This window comes from Balearica regulorum, chromosome 10 (genome assembly GCF_011004875.1).
Source record: "Balearica regulorum gibbericeps isolate bBalReg1 chromosome 10, bBalReg1.pri, whole genome shotgun sequence".
NCBI classification, from domain to species: Eukaryota; Metazoa; Chordata; class Aves; order Gruiformes; family Gruidae; genus Balearica; species Balearica regulorum.
Genome location: NC_046193.1, coordinates 8,590,614 through 8,608,660, shown reverse-complemented (window position 1 = coordinate 8,608,660; position 18,047 = coordinate 8,590,614). Strand labels below are relative to the sequence as shown.

General features: G+C 41.3%; 1 protein-coding gene across 2 annotated transcripts in view; it reads right to left on the bottom strand.

Moving 5' to 3' along the window:
• CACNA1D (calcium voltage-gated channel subunit alpha1 D) overlaps positions 1 to 18,047 on the bottom strand; it is a 284,291-nt gene that overhangs the window by 180,584 nt on the left and 85,660 nt on the right. Inside the window, exons 1-3 of one of the 2 annotated variants that reach the window (XM_075761983.1) lie at positions 12,369 to 12,461; positions 9,792 to 10,110; positions 7,265 to 7,370 (exon numbers count right to left, since the gene is read on the bottom strand). In XM_075761983.1, the coding sequence (XP_075618098.1) occupies positions 7,265 to 7,370; positions 9,792 to 10,110; positions 12,369 to 12,405 (462 nt within the window). In that variant the 5' untranslated portion in view covers positions 12,406 to 12,461. Of the gene's footprint in view, positions 1 to 7,264; positions 7,371 to 9,791; positions 10,111 to 12,368; positions 12,462 to 18,047 lie in introns of those variants that run through there. The other variant, XM_075761982.1, reaches the window with a different exon arrangement.

Here is an 18,047-nt window from a genome sequence, read left to right as displayed (position 1 = left end):
TTTATCAAAGAGGGAGTAAGGGAAAAGGGCAGGGGTGTAGGGGAATCACTGCTCTTCACAGCACAATTAAACCAGGGAAAAAACCTTCTACCAGTGCAGCGCTATTCTGTTTGGGAGACTGACTTTAGGCTATAATAGAAAAAGAACTCTTTCTGGTGTATGCTGTATCTCCCTAGGCAGTTTGCCAGTAAAGCACTACCAGCAAATCTTTCTGAGGAGAGACAAGTCCTTAGTAGGAATTCCCCACAGGAACAAGCTTGCAACTTTAAACACAGGAAAAACATTTCCTTTCAAATGGGAATTATTGAGTACATCTTTTTGTAGGGCCTTCTGATTTGGATAACTGAGAAATTATCTCCTGCTTTTTTTTTTAATGGGAAATTATTTCTGCAGTGTCATTAACTGAAACCTGTAAAACTATGTTGTGGACCTTCTCATACTTTTGCACTCCAAACAGCCATTTTCATCTGTGCTGAAGCAGCTAGATCCTAAGTTGTATTGGGGCACACAAAATAAAATAAAGGAGAACAAGGACTAGTCTATGTTATTCCCAAACCTCTACTAACCCAAGTGACCCTTCTACCAGTTGGAAATTGCCAGTCATCTTGGTCATCTCTTTCAGGAATGTCCCTTTTCCTAAGCTGGACTGTGAAATAAAATTTGTTCCAACACTAGAGATAGACTTAACACATGCAATTATGTTTACCAAAAAAATCCAGCTCTACTGGTAGAGTGCAGAGCAGACAGAATAGGCCTAGAAACTGGCTGCAGGACAAAGTGGGTGTAAAACACTACCAGCTCAGAATTTTCATCTGTTTTGTACAGGTGTGCATTACGACACATAGGAAAAAAGGTTTCTAAATACATAATCTGCACTGACAGAAGTCAAAGCAATCCATAAATAGCTAATGCATACTACTGGAAGTTTTGAGCTGCCAGTAATATAAAAAATTTGAAATATGAAGATAGGGATGAGTGCAGCATTATAGTATTTTTTAATAATTCCCTTGCAGAAATGTCATTTAAGTAATTCTTGCAGTTGTGCAAAGGTTACTTACTGATGCATACTGTCTCACCTAATAACCAAACAGCTTTACTATTAATTTGCAGAAAGATAAGTCAGGTTGCTCCAGTAATTAAATAGTTACTTCATGTTTTTTTGAATGAGAAAATAGATGCCAGGGTAATTCATGTATATTAAACATAGCAGGAAAAAAATTATCAAAACTATTTGTCAGAGCATTTCATATGCAGACAAAAACCAGTAAGGAGAGAATTCAAGTCTCTTCATTTTTAAGCCCGCATGAAAAGAAAGAGGACAGCTCCTAACATTTGGGGGTTTTTTTTCAAAATCAAACTGACTTTCTCTCAGGCCCTTCTGACTCCTCACACACAGAGCTATAAATACATTTCACTGACTTAAGTCCATATGCAACATAAAATTAGATCCAATATTTTTGAATCTTTTTTCAAATTAAGCATAATGACATTTTCCCTTACAAATAATTTATCTTGTACTTTTAGTACCAGTAGTTAGGTGCTTGGCTAAATACATACAAAACATTACAATGTGTCCATCATGTTTTCCTATATGCAAAATTAAGTATTTTCAGTAGAGTCCAATTATCTTGCATCTTTCCTGAAAAGTTTACTTGTGTGACTTTTGTACCAGCTAGCAGAGACATTTGGAGAGAATGTTAGCTAAGAATCCAAAAGCAGAAAAAAAGATCAGAAACAGTGACAAGTTATTTAGATTGGAAGATATTCTAAGTGAAGAGAGACACACCTAGGCCTCAAAGACCTCTGAACTGAAAAAGTAAACACAGCAGAGCAGTAGACGTATTTTAGAAAGACTTCTACATATATCAGAAAAAATAGCAATTAAAGAAAAATCTTTAATAAGTAATTCTAAATGTGGTTAAAATTACTAACATTCTACAACAATATTTTCAGATAAGCTACATATAGAGGATAACTGGGTGCAAGGTAAAAAGCAAAAACCTTTTCAATGGATGGATTAATTAGTCATGTGGCCTTAGAACTGAATGAGTCATGGGGTTGCTAATGAGATAAGGATAGGAAGCCTGACACCTTAAAGTCAAGAGTTCAACGGGTTCTTCTCAGAGTACTCTCCTGCTGTGCCCTAGATTGAAGGCACAACTAACAGTTCAGGGACAACACTGGCTTTCCTACTGCTGAAGGCACTGAAAGATCCACCTAAATCTATTTACAGAGGAAATCTTTGCCTGAAAGATAGGACACAAGCAGTTACCTTTCTGTAGCAGTGTCCCCCCACTAAGGCTCTCCCAGTCCCAACTGCCTGGCAGGAAGAAGAGGTGTCCAGGACAATCACCTGACCTGCTCTGTAAGCACAGGCTGGAGAGACCTTTTCATCCAGAACCTCACTCTTTGAGAGGGCTCCCCACTGACAGCGGTAGTCAGAAACAAGGCTCAAGAATCCTGCTGTCAGGGGCATAGAGTCTTTAAATTATAATTAGATTCCAGACCTTTATGCATTAGGGTCAAGCCCTTTACTCATGTGACACTGCACTTGCCAATTTGCTGTAATTTATGCAAGTAAGCCTCCCAAAATGCACACACAGGCTTTCAAGTAGAAGAGTGTCACCAGTGAAAACATTCAGGGTCTAGTCACAAGAGATGTTGTACACCCAAAGCAGACTCAACTCGAACTTCAGGGGTCTGGTTTTCATAGACTCAGTATGGACACCTTATTGTTCACATTTATTTTTAAAAAAAAAGAAAAAGGATAACCAAAAATATCTTAATCACAGCCAAAATCCAGACTTGTATTGGGCCAGTCTGCCTGCACATTGTAGAGCAGCCCAGTGCTGGTCAGACCAATGGGAAAGTTAGTAGGCAAAGCACAGAAGAACACAACATGGTACAGCAGGATGATACAAGAAAGAAAAATTGAGGTGGGAGAGTGAGATAGAGCAAAGCATCCTGCAGAAGAGGACAAACAAGAGTAAACACAGGAGGAAGCCAGAGGGCAGAGACAAAAGATAACAAGAAAGAAAGAAATGAGTGGGAAGTTAAAAACAAAAGACATGAAGGGAAATAACATAACACAGATGGGGGGGGGGGGAAATGGAAAAGACAGAAACTGTAGATAGATATATACAGGAAACCCATCCTGCCAGAAACTGTTTCTTATCAAGCTCAGACAAGAAACACTGCCAAATGAAGAGCTGAATCAGGCATGGAAAGTTCAGATCACCTGAAACTTCTGAAGACAGATGAAAGAAACTACATTAAAATATGAATGAGGGACTGAGCTTATGAGGATTTCATCCCAGAGTACACTGGCCCTGTTCTGCTGTAAGAGAAAAACACTTCTTCAGTTCAATAATAGTCTCACCCATCTACCTGCAGAAACACAGGACTAACACTGGCAAATGGTCAAGCACAGACCAGTCTGAATTTAACTCCACATTTCCACTTTGTTTGAAATGCATTGATTTGTATGACCCAGTACTAACATATTCTTGAAAGAGAATAAGGATTAACACGAACCCACTGTGCAAGAAGATAGCTGTAGTGCACCCTCTACTCTCAGAGAATGGCAAAAAGGCAAAACAAATCTAAGCTTGTCTATTCAGAAGATGAAAAGACAGACAAAAAAACTAATGAGACTCCTGTCCTACAACATCACTGATTACCATCTGCTTAATTTAGTCACTGATATCACAAAGAAACCCTTTCTTGCTTCCTTAAGTTATCACAAATATATCGTATCTCATAGCATGCTGCTGGCTCGGTCACAAAAACTTCAATAATCACAACTTGCATCTCAGCAAAGATGAGCAACCACACAAACACACAGTTGTCCCATCCTTACACTTAGCTTGTACTGTCAATTTTCTGTAACGGTCTGCTGTTCCAAAAACAAGGGTGTGGAACCTTCTCAGACATCTACCTTCAGATATTTAAGATTAAAAATTGACTCACATTCAAGAACAACAGATACCCAAGATACTTCCTATTTAAAAAAAAAAGTAAATATGCATACATTTGATTTACTATTTCTTTTAAGACATATCTACCTGTTTCTTAAAACGTTATATTTTTGGTTAATTTGTACTAAAATTTCTTTTGCCATTACTACTGCAACGTATAACTGACTCTGCGTTGATTACAGACACCACACATTGAAACGTTCATGAGAAAGTAAGAACAGAGTTCACTCACAGCTCAGCCAGTGGTGAGGTGGTTGACATATGGTCAGTGTTTCACTGGCTCAGTCACGGGTGAAGAAAGACTCAGAAACTGTATCTCAGGTTTCTCTTACAAGTCTTGGAAATTCCATCATACAGAAGCTGTCTTCTAACATCCCGTCACAAAAGGGAATAAATACCTGTTCTGCACATGCACCCTTGGATTGAGGTTGCCATTGCAGACTGAAGTCATAAAGAATGAACACTTTGACTGCTCAGCTTCTCATATATGCAAACAGCCTTCTTCCTAGCCCAAGCAAAACTGGAAAGTTTCCATTTCTAGTCCCCACTTACCCCTGTTCCACTGTTTGTTGCCCTCTTGTACCATTGCTTCCTCTTTCCACAGCTGATTGCAAATTATGTATAATTTATATTCGCAAAAAAATCAACATGCATAAATATTTAATTTTTCTGTTTACAAATTTAAAAAATATGAGCCAGTTCAGCTAGCTGCTGGAAAGCAATTAATCTATTCAACTCAATGACACAACATTGATTTACTCCCTGATAACCAAGCCCTAGATATAATATCCATATACAAACTAAAATTTATAAAGCTGAACTTTTGAGGTTTACATCATGAGGAAGTGAAGACACTGGAGGCAGACCATGTTGCTGTTCCTCACTCCAGTCTCTCCCCTCCAAGGCACTAAATTATATAAGTGCTGCAATCTGTACAGTGCCACTGGATGCCTGTGTCCAGAGAAAGGAAAGGACGGAGAAGAGAAGAGCCTGTGGGGTTAATAGGACCAAACGCCTGGGCCGGAAGGAGAGGGGATATTATCTTATTTCCCTCAACTTTTGAATTTGAATTAAAGCCAGAGCGGGGTACAGTCTCCTAGCAAGATCAAACTGGCTGTGTAGGGTTCATGGAAGAGAAACATGTCTACATGCAGGGGGCTAAAATCCTACCAAACCTATTCATAAGATTTAATACTGATTTTTAAGATTTGGTCTGGTTTTTAGACCAGTATCACAAAAGATCTGGACATTATTCAACAGAATAATCTCTACTTACACTACAAGACAACTGACAGCCCTCTCAAATATCTATCTGTACAGACACCTCAAGCATCAGGAAACACATGCTCAAGGTTCCCAGGCAAGGCTGAAGATTCCTAATTCAGCTCTTCTAGGATATTTCCTCACAGTACACTTGAATCCACACTAAGAGTTAAACAAAGGAAGTAGGTCTACACCAGGAAAAATGTCAGTGAAATACCAGAGGAAGATGTGAACTCAGATCACTGGTTAGTGTATCTCATTATGTACAACCTTAGTCATAAGAAAAGCCAATGCTGCTCGTTCCACACCTAGTTATTTTATTAGATCAGGTACACAGGATGCGCCTGTGTGTTCCCTTATTGGGCTTATATCTCTCCCAGCACCTGAAAGTACATTGTCAGGATAAATTCTGTTCTTCGAGCACTTAGTGGAATTACTCAACATCAGTATAAACAGGATGCAAATTTAAATGAGAATTTGAGATAATTTAAATGGCCAAGTAAACTTTATATATATATAACTGGGAGTGTTCAAGACCCTTTCTACTTAAAATGGATAAGAATCTCTTACTAAAAAAATGTGATTTATTTCTGCTTAGACAGACCTGGCCACATTAGATAAAAAAAGAAAAAACAACAGGGATGAAAATGTCCATTTCTTTCTAACTACTAACACATTGTAGAACAAGGATGAAAACATCCATTTCTTTCTAAATACTAGCGCATTGTAGAATTAGGTCAGAAATACGTTAGCCTAACAGAACTAATGCTAAAAACATTTCTTTCAAATGTTTAGCCTCTGACACAAGTAACTGCTTTACCCTTTTCATGTAACACTTTATGAAATTAGTTGTTAGCGGATCTCTTGGTGGATTGACAGCTATGGAGATTTGTGCCCTGAATTTCTCAGGGGCGGGAGGAAGGAGAGATAAAGACTTGGTTGGCTAAATACACAGCTGCATAAATCGTTCTTTACATTGACCTGAATTATTCTACCTTTCGCTAGCATTTTTTATTGTCCATATTTGCTTAATCTTGATAAACAAAAAATATATAAAATGGATTGTATGCACAGAAAAACAAACAAGCTTACAGACCACAAATCACGCAAACATGTTCATAAATAGAAGACCTCATATCAACCTAAGTTTTCCACATAAAACCTACTTACTGATATCCAATTCTTTATTCATGAATAGCCTCCCAAAAAAGAAGTCACATGGGGATTTCGAGTGCTGAACTCCACTAAGTATTTCAAGATAGTGTTTAGTATAAACAATGAAATTATTGCAATGTAATTCAATATTACCCTTAAGTGTGACAATCTTTATAAGTTTTATTAAAAGAATTAAAACAAAATTAGTTTTCATGATATGTTTTCGAGCACAACACTAGTATACTATTGTCCAAGAAATACATCTCTACACGCTACTTACTGCAGTCCCATCCTTTTTTGAATTATCACTTATACCAGCAGTGACTGCTTTTAAAATCCACACTGATGTTCCTATCACTTTAAAATGTATTAATGTAAATTTTCCCACCATCTCCTCATTAAAAACTAAAATATATAGCTAAATAACACCATTAAAAATTGAAAACAGACTAGAAAAGTATACTAGGAAAGGCAGTAAAACTTCAGAAGGACTGAAACAAGTGTCAGAAACACAATAACAGCTAGTAAATATATTTAATCAGTATAAGCAATAGAAATTCAAATTAAAGTTTTTATATCACACAAATATACATATATATGCAGCATAATATTAATGTACATTCCCCTCCAAAGAATTTTACTGCTGGAAAATATCAAACATATGTCGTAAGGGAACACAATTAAAACTGGGGGGAAAAAAAACCAAAGCAATTCCATATACATTTTGAAGTATCACTATATACCAATTTTTTTTTTTTTTACTAAAATCATCTATACTTAATACAATCTTAAATACTAGCAGCTAATCATGACCATCAAGTTAAAAGTATAGCAAACAAATATAAAATAAAAAGCTCAAGAGTACATACCAAATTATGATTAGTTGAATTAGAATCATCTTCTGGGAATGGGATGTAAACAGCTAAGGCCACACAATTGGCAAAAATAGACAATAGTATAAATATGTCAAATGGTCTGGAAAATTTTGTTAAGGAATTCATGAATTAAGAGTATCTACAAACTTCTAAATCTAGTTCTCCTTTCATCATCAACACTTGTAAAACAAGTCTTACTTTTAAGGCAATCTTTTGACCGATAACTATGACAAACACTATTGCCTTTAGTTATATCACTATACCATGTTATTTTCCATCTCAATGATCTTTCAGCATCCCCTACTCTTTGGAAAAGATAAAACTATTACTCTTGCTGCCACAGAGCACTTTATATTAAATTCCAGAGATTAATATAACTATACAATGTTAAATCAACACATGGGTCATCATGATGGGTAAGGAATACTTATTGAGCTGTTCTGTCCTCATATGCTCACATAAGTCTCATTAACATTAACAGAAATGTGTTTGTACAAAGGAGAAAAATCATTTGGGATCTAGTTTGTAGTAGGATACAAGAAAGATTCCCAGCAAATCACAGCTGTTCTCCTGTACGAGAGCTGTACAATGGACTCCGGAAAATTCTCAGCCCCTCTTCATGTCTTTGACAGCTGGACTCCTGAACAATTTTGCTTTGGCCAGTTTAGGCGAGTAGACTGGGGAACAGAATACCATTACTGGCTTGGCAGCCATGCATACTGAGAGGCCATGGACTCCCACACTGACAACAGCATGAATTGCAGCTACACTTTTTATACCACATCTGGATGACCACTGTTGAAACCTGGAGGTACCTTTTGTCTTCCAGAAAGAAAAATATTTCTTAAAATTCATACCTATGCAGTTCATCCTTCAGTTTATCATTAATTTGCCTTTACCTCAAAGTATTTCATTATTTTCTTGTAACCACAAACACAGAGGTACCCAGATTAACTTATCTGTGGAAGTTTGGAAAGGGAGTATTTTGGGCTTTAGCTATGATTTTTGACATCCTTTCCTCAATTCAATGCACAGCGTCCTCATACATGTCCATAGAGTCCCATAAAAGACTGAGGGAAGAGTACCAAATATACTCGAAAGCATGTTTTTGTAAGTTTAAAATATTTTTTCCTGGGAAAAAACCTCCTATGAAGCCTACATGCCCCTTAAGGTCTGTTAAACTTTGTTTGTTGGCCCACAAAGTTTTGTCACCTTAAGGGCTCAGTTTATGTTCACAAAACCTATCAAGGTCAACAGCTACTATGTTGTGTACAAAAATAAAGTTACAGCTTCCAGACTGAAATGAACAAAAGATACCAGCACAAGACTGACAGTCTTGTTTTATGATGTAGTGCTACTGGGACAAACTGCCCTGAGTTATTCCACTCTAGATCCATAGTAATTTCATTTAACTGACCTTAGCCAAGGGGAGGCCAATTTACTGAAATTAGTTGGACTTCTACCAGTTTAAATGAAAGCAGAATCTTTAATTTGCAATTGAATTACATTCAAAGAATTGAAAAAACCAAGCCCTATAAATGAGTAACAGTTCCTATTGCCAGGTTGTCTGTTCTGTTTAAAGTAACAAAATGAGTTTTACTTCAGTAATCTACTCTTGAACAGCTGTTCCCCATTACAGGGATGTTGCCATGGCTAATAGTTCTGTTGAGGTACAAGGAGAAAAATATTTGCTTATTTGCTATTTTCTTGAGAATTAAATAATACACAAAATCAACATGCTATCAGTTCTGCCAAAGAAATCCACATACTTCCACATCACAACCACTGAACTCAAGATAAAGTGATCCTTCCCAGCATAAAAGTCATCATGAATACAGGCCAATATATCTCATCTCCGGTATACAGATGTACATGCTTCCAAATATGTTTGGTGGTAGACATATGTTGCAAAAGTTCAGAAGATTAACATATTTCAGACGCTTGTATGTACTTAGAGTGAGTCCTTGGCTTAACTTAAAAATCTTCCCTACTTTTAGTACTTGGAAAAATAATCTTTTTTAAAAGATTTCTACATCTGACTCATCTGCCCTAATGGCAATACACCAAATTGCAATATGAAAGATACAGGTTTGACATCTTACGTCATCTCCCAATTAACACTGCTAGATGCACTCCTAGCCATTCGACCTTATTTGGAAGGGCAACAAATGCCATACAGGGATTTGCTGGGCTATAACGTAAGCTTGTAACTTTAAAAAGTTCTGAAAACGTTCCCCCATCTCCTCCAAGAAAAAAAATGAACAGCTATGAGCTCTTCTCTGACTTTGAACTACTTCAGTAAAATTATATTCTATGTCATTCTGACACAAATTAAGAGGATATCTTTAACAGCAATTTAAGTAAAATTAACTACCATCAACATTAATGACAGTTACCCACATGTGCAAGTGAACTAATGTGTTAGCTGTGATATTACGAGAGATGCTGTAAAACAACCCCCTTGATACATTCAGAAAACGCAGGGAACAGATCGTAAAAACAAAACCACATCAAAGGATACTTCCATTCTACTAGACTAATGCAGGCTCTTCGTATTGGGTTGTTGAGGGATAAACAGAAAAGGGCACGGGGTGGCCGACTATTAGACGTATTACCCTGTTTTTTGCTCTTGGCATATTGCTGGCGTTTTCTTTGGGACAGAGATCCTACAGGCTGGGCTGTGGTGGTACTCATATTTTGGGCAGCCTTTGCTTGTCTAGCAGCATCAATTGCAGCTTGCCAAGATAGAACAGTTTGCTTGGATGGCGCTGAACTGTTTGACTGAATAGCTGGTCCGTCACCAGGGAGAGGAATTCTGGTGCTACTTGCATAGTTCACCTCTGTGGGACAAAAGAAAAAAGTACTTAATTATAATTTTTTATGCTAAAAGGTGTCACAATATTTCTGACAAAGATCACTTCAAGACCTCTTGGCAGTGTGATGCTTCCATTACATATACTACAGAGCACAAGGATATGCATATATATAATGTGATTGAACAGTAGCAAAAAATGCTCAGGAATCAGAATTATAACTTCAAGTTTAATCCAAGCACCAAGACAAGTGCTACACAAACACTTCACATTTTGATTTTTCCCCACTTAATGCATTTTCCTAACTGGATGGCAGCTTACCTGTCACCATGTTTATCCAATAAAACATACATCCTCCTCAAGACCAACTTTGCTGTAGTACCTTAGCATTTACTATTTTCTCACTTCATTTTGGTCAAAAAAGTAGTCGTTTAAAATTCTTAGACATTGTTCAATTAAGGATAACCAACACTTGGCAGGGGGAGTCCTGTAAGCAAGTTAAATGCTGCCCTATTCTGCATTCTCAAAGAAAAATGCGTGGATGCCTCCCACGAGTGAAAAATCCAGCACTGTCTGCTGATAAACATGTTCATAAAGCACTTGTATCTTTCACACTAGAAATTACGACGACAAAACCACTGTAAAGAGATGGGGTTTGGTTTTGCTTTTTCACAAGGATTTACACAATATTATTATTATTTGGTAGGTGCAGTTTAAAGTCCTCTTTATCCAGATGACAGCAAACACAAACCACCACCTCCTCGCAAGGATCCTTCCTTGCGAGCTCTTTGACTAGAGCAACAGAGTCTACTCCTACATGCACCTGTAGGAAGGAGAGACTCCTAAGTGAAATTCAAAACTTGAAGATGCCTGGATGGGAAAAAAATGGAGGAACTGCACAATATACGTGCTGGGAATTAGGGCTGGCAGGCGGGATGACTGAAATGGATCTACCCAGGCAGCAGAGGAAAATAGCTCCCCGGCGATAGCAGCTCGTCAAACAGAGGAGAGCCACGAAAAGCACACCCCTCCTTTTCTAGACGGGAGGGGGGGAACAGACAACGAGAAAGACGGGAGAGCCGCGAACATGCGTGGACGCGGACGAGCCCGGCCTCAGCCGCCGCTTCCCGCCGCCCCGCTCTGCTCGCGCCCCTGCCTGCGTAAGGGGCGGCAGCACGCGCCGGGGGCGAGGGGACGCGGGAGCACTAAGATGGCTCCCCGGGATGGCGGCGGGGGCGACGGGAGGGTCGCTCGGGGGCCCGCGCCCGTCGCCCACGGAGGCGGCCGAGCTGCCGTGGGGACCCGGCACCAGCGCGGCGAGCGCTGGTCAGCGGCGAGCCGGCGGCGCATCAAGAGCCGGGTGACACGGGGTGCAGTGCCGCCTCGGGGGCGGGCTCACACCGGGGGCAAAGGTGGGAATTTCAGCTCCAACATTTCTCCAAAGCATCCCTGCTCCCCCTCCCCGCCTTTTTTCTTTTCTTTTTTTTTTTTTTTTAATAAAAAAGCAATGGCACAGCCATCTCCCCCGCCTTCCGCCTGCCCTTTGGGATGCCATGAAACGCTGCTCGGCGCAAATAAACCACCCACCCATCCATCCATCGTCTTTTCAAATCAATACTTGGAAACAAAGCTCGGGTGCCTGCATTCCCCGGGGGAGCCCCTGCCCCCCACCCCCCGACAGGAGCAAAACCACAAACTTATTGCTAATTGAGGAGCGAGGAATCATTTAAAAACAACGGTGGGGGATGTGGCAGCGCCGGAGCCCGCGGGCGGAGGGGATTAACGCCGAGGAGCCCCGCGTCTCGCCCCCGTGCGCCCCGGCAGGGCGGGGGCCGAGCACATCGCACCCACCGCCCTGCCCTAACCCCTCGCTGCCCTCCCGCCCCGGCGCGGGGAAGTCCCCGGGGAGCCGCATCTCCGGGCAGGTTTATCCACAATTACACAAGACGGAAATGTAGACCAAGCCGTGTCCTCCCCCAGCGCGGCCAGCTGATATTAATGGCCCCAGGACAAGAGACAGACGCGCATAAACCCTCCCGCACGTTGGTCACACGCCGAGGGCAGCACCTTATCCCGCCTTCACCTCATCCCCTGCCCTTCCCGGTCCCTCCTCGAACCCAGCCGCTCATCCCTTCCCATCCCAAAAGTACCCCATCCTCAACCCCTTCCCTAATCCCCCCCAATCCCCGACTCCCAAATCCCTCATAAATCCTCCCCCGCGCCCCCCCCTCCCTCCCCTCAGCCCCAGGCACGCCGCTGCCCTTGGTGGGCGCTCCGGCGCTTACCTTCTGGGTGCTGCTCCGGCTGCTGCTGGTGGTGCATTATTATCACTTTCTCCGGTACGTGAGAGGAAAATGAAAAAAAAAAAACCAAAAACCAAAAAAGGGCAGAGACGCCCCCCACCCCGCCCCGAGCCAGGTGTGCGCTGCCCCCTGCGCTCCCCGCTACCCGACCCCCATGGTAGTGACTAGCGACGTGCGAGGGGCTGCTCCTGCTCCTCCTCCTGCCGCTGCTGCTTCGCCGCTGCCAAATCTCTCAGAGTTTGGGCCAACATGACACTCACATCCGGGTGACACGGGATCTCTCCATCCCTAGCAACCCGGCTGCTGCTGCCGTCGCCTGCTCCTCAATCCCCCTCCTGCTACTGCTGCCTGCTCTTCCTCAGTCCCCCCCTCCTGCTGCCGCCGCCTGCTCCTCCGTCCCCCTCCTCCTGCCGCCGCCGCCACAGGGTTAACTCCCTCGCTGCTGCCACCGCCACCTGCTGCTGCCGCGCTCCCGCGGCCGGGCCGGGCGGGGGCGCGGAGCCGCTCTCTAATCGCCTGGAGCTCCGGCAGCCGCAAATAGAGCCGCCGCCTTAACCCCTCTGCTGCCGCGCTAACCCCTTCGCCGCCGCGCAGCAGCTCCCGCTGGCCGGGCTCCTGCCCCACACGCCGCCTCACCTGGTTCCAGCCCCTCAGCCGCGCCGTTCCCGCTAGCCGTCCTGCCCCGCGGTCGCCACGTCCCGGCCGAGGACCCGTCCTCTCAGGGCGCCCGGGGCCGCGCAGCGCCCCGCGTACCCCGCCCTCAGCCCTTTCCCCCTCCGCCCCGTCGCGCTGCCCCACACGGCAGGTACGGGTGTAACGCCCGGGACGCCACCGAGACACGAGCGGCTTTAGCGTGTCCCTCTCCACGCACTCCGGCGAGCGCGTCCCTCGGTACCGACAACCCGGCGCTCACGGCCCCGGTACGACCTGCCCCGTCCACCCCTGCCTGCGCCCTTCCCCTCAGCGCGCTCGCGCTGCTCCCGCGCCACCCCCGCGCCGCCCGGGGCTCCGCTCAGCCCTGAGCTGCCCGCCGACCCCACGGACCTGTTGAAACGCCGTCACTCTGACTCCAAGCTAACGCCGAGATTTTCAGAGTTTATCCAAATAAATAATTTGAATAAACGTGGCTTTGAAAAAAAAAAAATTGTTTGGCGTTACGTTTCACTGCAGAACCATAAAACTTTCATTCAGGTTTTGTTTCGTTGGTCTTGCAGCTACCACAGACATCTTGGGTACAGGTGCACATGGCTGGAGGGGCCATGAGGTGTACTGCAAAGGAGAAAACTCGGGGCAGCTGCCTTGCAGTAATTGAATCACTAAAGTAATTAATAAAGGTTATAGACATACAAATTCAAGACACAATTGATACTTCAAAACTAAAGTTTGTTTTTTCTGCAATGAACAGTTTCCAATATTTAAGAGCACTTAAGCATTATTTTTTTGAACAAGCCATGATCAAACCCAATGGTTTTGAACCTTTATCTTTGACAAAGGTGGTCTTTCATTAAGAAAAGATTTCATAGAAACTACTTCTACTATGTCTTTCTTCTACCACTCCTTATTTGTGTCCCTAGCCACTCCTTTAGCCATCCTTCATCCACAACTACCTCCATCTAACTAATAATAAATAACAACTACAGACAGTAATTAGAAGAGCAGTAAAACCTTAGTACCACTGATATTCTCAGTATTCCCCAGTGAAGAACACCCACCCTCCAGCTTATGAGAAGCTCTCTGTTAGGTGAAGCCTATCCCCTTTGGCATTACCTTTGTAAGTCAAAGGATAAAATACATCAGCAGCAAGGCTAGTTTACAGAGAAGATCCCAATGCCCCCCATCTTGACCTTGGGTTCAGCACTTCCTTTTTTATAATCTTCTGACCTGAATGGATTCAGCTGTTGCAGTCGTGAGTCAATCTGTTGGTTTGGTTTAACTGGGAAGGTACCACACCCATTTGACAGGTTTCTATCATTACAGCGCATGTTTTTCCAGATTAAAACAGTCTACTATGTACTTAGGTACTTGCCTTAAATGTCCATGAAAGTCACTAGGACTTCTTTTCTCAACAGGCAGATATTTAAGTGTCAAAAATGCTTGGTACATTTTCAAAAGTATCTAAATCAAGACTAGTTGCCTAACAACCACTGCAGGCACTGGAAGTAGGCACCTAACGTGCTTAGCAGGAGTTAGTGCCTAACCTGCTTAGGCACTTAGTACCTTTACAAATCTAGACTCAAGTATCTCGATCATTTTTTTAAATGAGGCTTATGAAGTTAAGCACTGAGGCACTATTGAGAAATTCATAACTAATAAGGCCTGGGTCTGACATAAGCAAAAAGCATCCCATAGAAAAGGGCTGCTTCCCTTGCAAATGTTTTCATGAAATTCCTGGATTCTGGCCTTGCCAATGCCTATTTTCTAACCCCCAGTCCCTATAATAGACCATAGCAATGTGTACTAGAAGCTACCAAATACTCCTCAAAACCAAACTTTGTGAGCCTCCCAATTAAACCATGAAACAGAGAGAAAAAATTTTCACAGTTGGTCCAAACCCATAAGCACATAGTTTTGCATGTTTCAAAAGCTAACTGACTCTTTATTGCTAGATCAAGTTAACTATTATACTTTCAAAGTCAAAATTGTAGTTAAAAAAGAAATGCAAGTCCTTTTAGAAAGTTTTGAGAAAGTATTCAAGAACACTCATACTGTTCAGTTACAGAAGTGCTAATTAGTGAAGCCATCAGTTCTTCTCTAAACAGCTGGTTTCCCTTCTTCTAGAAACTTGCGTCTAATTATTTCACTAAGATTGCTTCACTCTTATGTCACTTTGATATTAGTTACTCATTCCTGAATGAATGGCCAGCATTATATGGATATTTTAGAATGTGTACCAGCTACCATAATAAGTGATGACAATTTGAATGGAAACCACCATTGTTCAGAGAAAAAAGAAATATGACTGTCCTCATCTGTCATACACTTTGTGCTATACCATATCCTGTGTACTTCCTTTATATGTTAAAGAATGGTAGAGCAGGGAACAAATACATTTAATATTATCATACACTTATTGCAGATTTGCAATCAAATTACTATCATTTCTCCCTCAATAACATTTATTGCTTGTCGGGGACGTATTTTCTGTAAGGGAAAAAGCCAGGAAAAGAAGCAGTCTCTTATGGACGTCATAGGAGCAAAAGCCCATTAAGAATTTAGGAGCTTTGTGCAGAAGAATAAACCTACTCAACCAAAACTCCAGCCACTAAGAACGTGTGGAGCGGTGCACGCCAATACTGTGCAGCAGTTCACTGCAGGAAGAAAGAACAAATCCAATTGTCATGCATGTGGGAGGAACTTACGTAACAAATACGTAATTTTATAAAAAATAGGAAGCAACACAACTAGGCTAGCCCTTAACAAGGCAGGGATTCTCACTCATGCGGGTTAATCCATTATTAATTCTAATAGTCCAGCTGAAGTTATTAGTATGCTAATATATACTAAACTATTACTATCCTTATATATGGGAGGAATATTTTAATGAAAGATGGCTATGTTGCAAGGAAGGACTTGCAGGATTCATTTTCATCCATGTTAGGTATTTCCTTTTAATTTTGCATATACTTTCAGGTGCATCCTCTTTTTCTTTTTGCCTAAAGACTTCTATTTTCGTTCTTCTCATCTGAAGTACGGTAGAGCTACAGATTGAGTTTGAAGATGTTTGAATTTTTATCTAAAAAGACCATGATGAAATTTAAATATGTCCGCATATTGTTTATGTCAGATCAGTGAATATCCTCTTTCTGATGTCAGTACAAGTAATGGTGACTCTCTACAGAATTTAAAATAGCATTTTGTTATTATGAATGTAGTTTATATGGACAACTATAAAAAGTGCATGCTTCTGAAAACCCATTAACCAAGATCTCAAAAATAGATTGAAATGTGCATAAATGGATTTTAAAATACATTAATCCACTATAGAATAAAGATGACGAGAGGGAGGCTTAATTGTCCGTGTTATTGACCTTATCCACGCTCAAGATTTAATAGGTAAAAAAACTTCCAAGAGGATATAACACTGAATTTTTATTTGCCCTCTGCAAGAATAGTCTTTTATGGTTTTGCATATTTGTTTTTTATTAATTTGTGTGAGCAGAGTATCCTAATACTAAGCATAATTTTGTTTTTCTTCTCTCCTATTTAGTGTTTGACAAAAATATTCAAGATACGAGAAACCTACCACACTGAGGTCTTACCATGCAATCATTTGCATATAAGCTCACCAAAAATACAAATTTTTGAAAGCTAAATGGAAATGAAGTGAGTAACACTACTTCAGCCTAGCGGGAGATCTAGCTGTACATTTTGTGAAAAAAATCTCATTGTGAAAACTTGTACAGAAACTGGGAGGGAGGGAGGGAGAAGAGGGAGAGAAGGAGGGAAGGCAGCAGGGTGTGCAGACAATGCTCTTTTCATTTCCTTGGCTCAGCTACAGCTTCAAGTATGTCTCAGATTGCCTGTGGATTAAAGAAATGGGTGACGGTCTCCAGTAATGCTTACCAACTCCACAAAAGTCCTAATTTATTTTTTCCATCCTCTCAGCAGAACTTTATATAATGGTACCCAGATAGTAAGGGACAACTGCAAACACAATTTGAATTAAACCCTTTCTTGTACATGTCTCCAAAACTTTATTTTTCATTTTCTCTATATGCAAGTATAAACAGAGTAATCTGCTCTGAACATACTGAAAATCTGTTAACTTTTAAATCCAGTTGGATTTTTTCAAAACAAATTACTAAGAATGTAATGAAATGTGTTTTCCTGACTAATTAGATTCTTCGGCTTTCTGTGGCTTCAATTAGGATGCTATTACTCAGCAACACAGTTTATATTCTTCCAGCAGTTCCCTCTCCTAGCTATAGTTCTTCACTATTTTCAGTGTTTATCATATCTTTTCACTAACTTGCTCTGATTATTTGACTGAAAATAAAGCCACCTCAGAGTTACTGGATATTCTATTGTTCTTTATCTCAAACAGTCATTTCCTCGTAGTCGTCTTTTTCTCCCTGTTCCCCTCTGATCCACAGTCACGGATTGTCTTCACACTTTTCTCCAGTAATCCCGTGTTACTAATAAATATTTTCCACCCTGTGTGTTATCCACCTTCCAGAACTCTTCCATGCCTATGCCAGTCCTAGTCATCTGAGGCCCAAGTGAATTGGTTTTGGTGGGCACCAGACTGGGTTCCTCATTTCCAACTATATCACTGTGCTAGCAAGGTGAACTGAAGTGGTGACAGCAGGACTACATCACCTTAAATTTAGAGTATCCATATTTAGGATAGAAAATATTTAAACTGTTGACTGCAGGAACACATTTCAAACTGTCATTTAAGTAGATTCAAAATTTTCTCTGAAGAGTTTCATGTCTATTTTTAGTGCTCAGTAGAATGATGATTTCACAGATGGGCAACATAGCCAGCTACCAAAAAAATTCCACTACACATAATTGTGCTTGAAAATGTCACAGTAAAATGGACGGATGACTCACAGTATCAGCACATGTGCCTCATGCAAACAAATAACTTTTATAAATACGAGCCACACTCCAGCTTCTGCAGGATGTTCTGACGGTGGCTTGTGATGGAGTTTCAAA